This window comes from Antedon mediterranea, chromosome 8, assembly GCF_964355755.1.
Source record: "Antedon mediterranea chromosome 8, ecAntMedi1.1, whole genome shotgun sequence".
Taxonomy (NCBI): Eukaryota; Metazoa; Echinodermata; class Crinoidea; order Comatulida; family Antedonidae; genus Antedon; species Antedon mediterranea.
Genome location: NC_092677.1, coordinates 23396038 through 23405254, shown reverse-complemented (window position 1 = coordinate 23405254; position 9217 = coordinate 23396038). Strand labels below are relative to the sequence as shown.

At 33.6% G+C, this 9217-nt stretch overlaps 1 protein-coding gene across 1 annotated transcript in view; it reads left to right on the top strand.

Annotated features, from left to right (window-relative positions):
• The window catches only part of LOC140057029 (kinesin-like protein KIF28), a 63743-nt gene that overhangs the window by 43656 nt on the left and 10870 nt on the right, over positions 1-9217 (top strand). The window contains exons 15-24 of the mRNA XM_072102565.1: positions 1349-1554; positions 2088-2230; positions 2970-3113; positions 3816-3963; positions 4776-4863; positions 5599-5769; positions 6302-6424; positions 7088-7357; positions 7581-7754; positions 8543-8671. Coding sequence (XP_071958666.1) covers positions 1349-1554; positions 2088-2230; positions 2970-3113; positions 3816-3963; positions 4776-4863; positions 5599-5769; positions 6302-6424; positions 7088-7357; positions 7581-7754; positions 8543-8671 — 1596 coding nt within the window. The remainder of the gene's footprint in view (positions 1-1348; positions 1555-2087; positions 2231-2969; positions 3114-3815; positions 3964-4775; positions 4864-5598; positions 5770-6301; positions 6425-7087; positions 7358-7580; positions 7755-8542; positions 8672-9217) is intronic.

The window sequence follows — 9217 nt, the reverse complement described above, 5'->3', positions numbered from 1 at the left end:
TGTACAAACTTGTTACAATTATTGTTAGGTTAAAAAAAATTCGAGTCGATCAGCTTCAAACGCGCCGAGATAACAACACGGAGGGCCGGGTTAGAGGTCGGCATCCTTTTGTACGATTAACCGAACACTATATTTAGAAGTTCAGTTGGTTCATGTATTGATTCATCGTATCGTATAATTATTCTCCATCGTCTATTTATAGTTTCGACGCTCAATCGTTCTTTGTAAATGTTCTTAAGAACAGAATCCAGTACCGTACTGTGTATGTTTTAAAATGTTCGGAGCAAATTATTTAACCTAAATAACTAATTACAGTATAACCCCTCCTTCTGGGAAACCTCTATACAAACAAAAAATACCAAATAGGCCTAATTATATTAATTTACTAGGGAAATTTACTCAATTTGTTTGGATTCCGAATGTGTACCCTTAATACAGGTTCTGTATAACAAATGAATTTAATTAATATATAAATTAGGTGGTTAAAATCACTACTGAAAGTAACTTTATGCAGGGAGTTGTAAAATAATAATAAATAATTTTACAACTCCCTGCTTTATGTACCTTTTGAGTAAAACGTTTATAAAACGATTTAGCGAATTTTGCCCTTACGTAATTTTTTGTTTGACGTCAATGCATTAGTAAGCCTACAGTGTTCATGTAGTAGGCTAGACTAGGCCTACTCTTCCCGCTTGAGCGACGACTCGTGGTGTTTCTAAAGAACTTTAAAAAGGGAAATCCTTGCTTTGCGTAAGCAGCCGATCGGCGTATTGTCGTTGTTGTTTCGGTCTTAATTGCAACAAGTGATAATACTCCGTTTCATACAATTGTAATTAATTCGGGAATTTGTTTAGATTAGACAGTTAATGGAGGTTTTGTGGTCAAGTAGTCGTATACGTCTCGTACACGAGTCGTATACGGATCATATAGGAGCCGTATACGAGTAATATACGGCCGTATACGGGTCATATACGAGCCGTATGTGGGTCATATACGAGCGTATACTGATCGTATACGGCCGTATACTGCAATTAACTTCCTGTTTTACTTCCTGTCTTTCGTATACGTTTTTATATGAAACGACGCGATATACGAAACTTATATGAAACATAGGTTGTTTTTTTGCAAAGGGTGCTATTATAAATTGTTAACTTAAAATACCTTTGCTACTAAGTTTTCTATTCACAAAACCTTCAGTTTAAACAGAAATGTAAAAATGTAGCAATGACATCATTGAGTAAGGTTTGTAATAAGAAGTAAGAAAGTCGATTGTAGCCTGAACAGACTTACTGTTAACGGAGATTGTTATTATATAAACATGAAAGATATATTATTTATTTTGTAAAAGCTTGAACAACAAAGGGCTGAGGATGTAAGTGAAAATAATGAAAGAGATTTGACCGCAAGTAGAAAGAAGAAAGAACCACATTTATTGAACCTAAATGAAGATCCACAATTGTCAGGAGTTGTTTGTCATTTCCTTGGCTCTAGTGAAACAACGTTCGGACGTAAAGATGCTGACCCTCAACCAACTATTACACTTAATGGTTTGAGGTAATGTATTTTAAATATTTTTTTTTGGAACTACAACTTTTTTAATCTTAAAAAAAATGTTTATAACAAATGTGGTATATTTAGGTAGCAAGAAATAAAAAATATATTCAAAATACTGTATTTGACTCTTGTTTGTTGATTTAATAAGGTATTTGGGAGTCCAGTCAACTTTCCCAATACCGAACACCCTTGGGCTGGGATTTCAGGTTTTCTGAAAAGTCTAGTATACCGAATGTGTTTATTTTCATTTTATTTTATGTCTTTAGGCCAAGGTTTACCAATAGTAAAAATAATCACTGCCCTATCAGATATCCGTGACACAGGGGCTATTTTGTGAACCAGCTGACTGGGGTAAACACGACACCCCCCCCCCCCCCACCTACTCATACTCATCTTAATTGATGAACTGGGTTCGTTAAAGTGCATGTGAATTGATTTTACTGGTTAAGAATTTGGGAGCTTTTTCAACCTCAGGGAATCATTTTCATACATTTTAAGTTTAAAAATGGCATATGTCTGTTTCCTTGTTTTAGCATCCAGAAGAAACATGCAATAGTTTCAAACAGTGATGGTGAAGTTGAAATCAAGCCTGGAAGTCCAGGAGCTAAGATCAAAGTGAATGGTATACCATTGGTCAACAGCAAGGTTTTGGAAAATTTAGATAGAATTCTATTTGGTAAATAACACATTTGTTACATTCTTCTTATGCAACATCATCATCTCCCTCTTCCAAGAAGTTACTGGCTGTCACTGTCACCAAGTTCCTACACCATCTCTCCACTTTTTTCTGTCTGGCGCATCATGTTCCTTCAAACCAACTCTCCTTTATTCTTTCTTTACCATATCTTTCCACATCACCTTTGGCCATCCTCTAACTTCCAAATGGCAAGCTCTCTTTACTGGTTCATCTTCATCTTTTCTTAGAATATGTCATATCCATCTCAAGCTACTCCACATAATGACTTCCATGATTCTTTCACTCAGACCTAGAGCTCCTTTGTGTTCCTCCTTTTCTTTCCTCTTCTTTCTTTCTTTCTTTCTTATCATTGCCCTTCCTGTTTTCTCAAAATTCTCTTCTTCTTCGACGCGATAAATAATCGTTGATCTTACACAGACAGATCTTTAGTGTCCTTCCATTCCTAACAAAATAATACATTTATCTAATTCAAATTTAGAGGAGAAAAAAATATTTAACTTTTTAAAAACAATTTTTCTGGGGGAGTCTCTAGATATTGTAACATCAGGTCTGACTATTTATAATAGATTTTTGTAATATTCTTCATTTTATTGTGATTTCTTTTACACATTTAAGATTCAAACAAATCTTATATCTGAAATTGTGAGGTTTGAGAATAAGAAATTAATGTAAATCTTAATTGTTTTTTTTTTCTTTTATTTGTTTTTGTTGACATTAGGTTCAAATCATATGTATGTTTATCATAACCCAGCAAAGGCTGATGTTCCAGAGGGAACACCAGCAACAATTGATTGGGAATTTGCACAGAAAGAGATTGCCCACGCTAAAGGTTACCAAACTGCTGGTAGTGGCCTCAGCAAAGGTATGTATTTTATTATTATAAGTCGTATGGCCATCGTGCATTTTCGTGTGAAGAACCCATTTTATGGATATTACCTATAGACATAAAGACATCAGAAAATGTCAATATCTTCAAATTTTAAAACTCACTTGTACACAGAAGCGTTTCCTGTTTAACTTTTGCAAACGCCTCTGAACATAACATTATGGATACTGGCGCTATATAAGTCTGATTAATTATTACAAAAAATTGTTTTATGACCAAGATTAACATTGCATTTACTTTAATATTAGTTATTGTCATGTACCAATATGAGAATGATGGTTTAAAAGTTAAGGTGCCTACATAGCAGTAGAAAAAAATCACATTTATTGTTCTCCACGCTTTGTCATGTCTTGAAGTAATTTCTCGAATCAAAGCGGTACTGGGTTTGGTTTACTAGCGTTCATGATCGCAAACAGTAATTTTTATCTAGGTAATTATTGTCCCGGGTAGCACAAAGTGATGTTTCTTATCAACATTTTAGAAAAAATTAAGGTTATAATTTTCATATCAGTAATATATATTTTATTTCTTTATTCTGATATAAAAATCAATAGGATAAATACACAAAAAAGTACTGAGACGGCAAACTTATTTCCATTGTGGTCCTAAATAATGTATATGAATTGAATAAATAAATGAATAAATATAATGAATTGATTTTATTGAATAAATTTAAAGAACAACAACGTGTACAAGACCAGATCCTTGAGCTGTTGCCAATGGTAAATGAAGTGAATGCGGTTAGTGAAGAATTGAACAAACATAGAAGCTTTGAGATTGTGCTTATTAGTGGTGCTGCTCAAGAAGGCAAAGACAAAGAGACTGAGTAAGTGACAAATCTTAAATACCAGGTGCAGCATTAAGGATCATATTGATCATACATTCCAATAATTATCGATCTATAGTGTCCTCTATGTTTCATAATTTTTGGGATTTTATTTATGATACACAAGCTTGTTGAAAATAAGCACTTTCTTATCAGTGGAGTGATACTTCAAATTACAATTGTAAATAGAGATACATTTTTAAAAACTATGAAAAATAAACGGTGTGGTAAAATATGTTATCAGATGACTAAATATAGGTAATATAACTTGATTTTTACGTTTCTGGTATTTTTTTTCAACTTCAGTGGTTTATTTTTATGCTATAGCAAAAATTATCCACCATAAAGCCACTATCTTTTTTCACCTTCTAGGGAGTCACCAGACATTTTATTACTACTACTGAAAACAAGTCTTGCTGGTTTTTATAGAATTTTGCCAAATTTTCTATTTGACCATTTTTAGGGAAATTCATGTTTTTTCATCTTAATTTCTGTTACAAATATTTGATTTATATAGAATTAACCAGATATAAAATTTAAAATGTGAGCTTTAAGTCCTATCCTACCACCTGGTTTTTTGTGTCCAAGTGTATAAGCAAAAAAAGTCATTTGACCAATCACGACATGTTACTGTAGATCGTCCGAATGGTCGCTTGTGATTGGTCAACTCACTTACGTTGCACCGCGTACTTCCTTGCGTTGCATCCTAGTCAAAGTGTGAGTGTTACTGTCTTAATTAACTAAAAATGATAAAAGTAGTTTTGCTATTTTTATTTTTATCTGTTTTTTTTTTTATCATTTTATTTATTTAGGGTTATGGTAAAAATGAAAAATCTGTTGAATGAAAATACTTGGGTGTGGGGTAGAGGCAAGTTTATAAACAGGCGTTACTTGATTCAAGTAAGTATTATGGAAGTAAAGAATGTATTTGAAGCTTTAAAATACTTGGGTGTGGGGTAGAGGCAAGTTTATAAACAGGCGTTACTTGATTCAAGTAAGTATTATGGAAGTAAAGAATGTATTTGAAGCTTTAAAATACTTGGGTGTGGGGTAGAGGCAAGTTTATAAACAGGCGTTACTTGATTCAAGTAAGTATTATGGAAGTAAAGAATGTATTTGAAGCTTTAAAATACTTGGGTGTGGGGTAGAGGCAAGTTTATAAACAGGCGTTACTTGATTCAAGTAAGTATTATGGAAGTAAAGAATGTATTTGAAGCTTTAAAATACTTGGGTGTGGGGTAGAGGCAAGTTTATTAACAGGCATTACTTGATTCAAGTAAGTGTTATTGATGTAAAAAATTGCCTTTATACAACCATGGAGCGATATTGTCGCTACATATTACGATTCCACTATCTTAACCACTAGGCCACTCACATGGGTTGGTTAAACTTATCAAGTCATGAAGTAAAGATCATCACATAGTGCTCTCCAAAGTTACTTTTACAACATTTTACTGTCGCTATGCTAAACTAACTATACTAGAGTGAATGACCAGAAGATTTAAAATAAATTTGTTGAAAATTGGGATTAACTACCGGTATTTATTATGAAAGCAGTAAGCAGAACTTTCCTTAAGTCACTTTTATATTTGCTGTAAAATTAAGTTGTTTTTTGTTTGTTTTTTTTATTTGTAGGAGTTATACCAAAGGTTTATTGATGGTGAAGATGTTAGCGATGTGAAAGACAATGATGACCCATTTTGGGAGCCACCTGAAGATGTTCTTATTGGCACAGCACATGCTTTTCTTCAGAGCTTGGGTTATTCCTTAGATTTTGATGATAACATAACTGTTACTGATTTCAAAGTAAGTTGTGTTGTAGTCACTACTTACATATCCTGTCTGTTTTTGTGTTGTATCTTAAAAGATACATTTCTTATAAAAAATACAACACAAAAATATTAAAATATTTGCATTTGTGAATATAAAACTGCTCAATGTAGGCATATAAGGTTAATGTTTAGCAGTATAATGTAGATTCCAATGGTTCAGGATTTACTTTTTGTTTAAGAATTATTGCTGATGATGTATGGCAAACTACTTGAAACATCCAAACTTGAATAGGCGATGTGGATACTATTTATACAGTCACAGTTATGTTAAATATTTGCAGACAAAACAAAAGCAACTATCTTTCATCATTCAGGACATATTACACTTTGTTATATTTACTTTTCATTAACTTCTCAAATACGTCCTCCTAAATTGTACAAAAAAAGACCGAAGTTGGCTGATATGTTTCTGTTGACTTTTACATGGTCACACAGTTTTGAGAACCATTATATTATATCAATGTAAGTTTCAGTAACCTTTAACCTGTTTCTCCATTAATTTCTAGGGTACAGATGAGGGCAAGCTGTACATCACTATCAAACCTTGTACACAAGATGGTAAACCATACACAGATGAAGAATATGTTGATGATCCAAGTGAACTACTTGGAAAACCATATCACATCAAGGTACGTTAGCATGGCTGACCTTTAGTGTTACCATGTCTAGCAGTTCATCACTGACCTTTAGTGTTACCATACCCAGCAGTTCATTACTGACCTTTAGTGTTACCATGTCTAGCAGTTCATCACTGACCTTTAGTGTTACCATGTCTAGCACTTCATCACTGACCTTTAGTGTTACCATGTCTAGCAGTTCATCACTGACCTTTAGTGTTACCATGTCTAGCAGTTCATCACTGACCTTTAGTGTTACCATGTCTAGCAGTTCATCACTGACCTTTAGTGTTACAATGTTTAGTAGTTCATCACTGACCTTTAGTGTTACCATGTCTAGTGGTTCATCACTGACGTTTAGTGTTACCATGTCTAGCAGTTCATCACTGACCTTTAGTGTTACCATGTCTAGCAGTTCATCACTGACCTTTAGTATTACCATGTCTAGGTGTGCATCACTGATCTTTAGTGTTACCATGTCTAGTGGTTCATCACGGATCTTATAATGTTATTTGTCTGTAACATCACTGATACAGAATCATATTGGATATATCATACAGGTTTAACTCCCAATGATTTCACCAGTGTTCTTTACTAAATCTTATAGACATGAGATAGATATAAAGTACAGTTTCTACTGATTTTCTCTCTAATAACATTCCTTTTTTTGCTCAGATTGGGGTTATAAATGGTGATGTACACAAAGCACGTTATTCTAAAGGTTTGATGGTTAAATACAGGTTTTACGAGGAAACTGAGTACACAGAGACGCCAATGCTAACTGGCACATTATCACCCGAGTGGAATCATAGCCGTATTGTCTCCATTCCTGTAGTAACGCAAGAAGTATTAGATTACTTTGAAACTGGCAGCATTACCTACTCACTGTATGGTCATCAAGAAAATACAGCAGTTGATACTAAAAGGAAAAATTTAACAACTAAGGTAAGACATAGTGGCGGGTATTGGGTTGGAATCTTCTGTTCATTCCAAAATTTATGAGGCATTGTGGGATGTAATAGAACCAATAGACCGTGCCACAGTATGTTAGAAAGTGAAATCTGTATTATATTGTAGAGGAGATTTAGCTAAGGGATATTACACATACAAGCACATAATAACATTATTGATATTAAACTCATAGAAATATTGTATTGTTTGAAATTAGGAGCTTAGACAATTGGAAAATATGCAAGAGGCGTCAGCAAAACCAATCCTCAACAAAAAGATGTCTGTCTCCTTTGGTCCGAACGGTGAGGATGAAACAACTCATTTAAAGAGTGAGCTTGTCCTTTTGCAGAAGCAGTACGATAGACTGCGTAAGAAAGAACGGCGCATGCAGGTAAGCTATGAATCCAGGCTATGGCATAGCTAGGCCCATGAATTTGAAGTGTGGGTGGGGGGAGCAAAACATTACAAGGTGCAAGATGTCTTGGCTAGGGCACTTTATTAGTTGTGTCATCCATAATGTACATATCGTTTATCATATGAAGTGGGTACATGTTTTTGTATGTTGAGCTTAATACTTGGGGACTAAGACATGGTCATGATCATTTTCATTATTGGTTGGCGATCTTTGGCAGCCTGGGTTTTCTTTAAGCTAGGATTCAGGAAACTGGATACTATACTTTACGACCTTGTATACTGAATAAAGAAGGTCAAATCTTATTCATAGAGTGCTCACTAGGATTAGATTAGAAAATAGCTAACTAAATATAGCCGCCATTTCTGTTTTTATTAAGAACATGAAATATATCTTTTTTCTTTAAGCTCTGTCTACACTATCAAACATTATGTCACAAAAAATGTGACGTGCCCAAATATGGTAGTGATATGCTTAAATATGGTAGTGATATGCTTAAATATGGTAGTGATATGACATCATGTCCACATATGGGCACATCACATTTTTATGTCACATAAAGTTTAGACAGAACTTTAATCAGTTTTGTTTAAGTGTACATTAAGCAGTATTATGATCAGATTTGCTAGATGCATAGTTGTGCATGTCTGAGCAGAGAGTTGTGCTTTAAACACACATATCAAATTGGCTGATTTGAGGATAAACTATACTTTGCCCACTAGATTCATGTCTGCTCTCTATGAAACTTTTATTACATTTTCTTGTAGGATATTTGCGAAGAATGGGAGAAGAAACCAGTTGAAGATCAACAATTCTTACCATTTTATCGCAAAGTACATGCAGTAGCTTTCAGTTCTGGTTCCAGGCTGAAGTCACGCATTCAAATCGTGAATAAGGTACGTATTAAAGTCAAAGTCGTTATATTCATTTTGTGTACTTACCATTGATTTCTAATCCAAAGACATATATATCTGTAAAGCTCTGTTTACACTATCAAACTAGTTTGATAAAAGAAGTGTGACATTTTGTTGTCACATAAAGTTAGATTGTGTAAACAGAGCCAAAAACAATTATAAGACTTTAAGCTCTGTCTACACTATCAATTAGTTTGATATGCCCAAATATGGGAGTGATATGAAATCATCATGTCCATATATTGGCAGACCACCAACATAACATAACATAAAGTTAGATGATAGACAGAGCTTAATAGAAACAAAAAACAAATTATAAGACAGTAGAAGAAATGTTTGTTTGGTTTTGATTATTTTTCAGAAAACATTTTTAATATTCATTTTCTTCAAAAACTTTTAAACAGATAAAATAGATATGTGTATTTGTTGTAAAATGCTGACAGACTTTATTTGAAATGAAATGGTTTTCAAAGCTAAAAACAGGATTGTTTTTTCTTCAATTATTACAGTTATAATGAACAAAATATA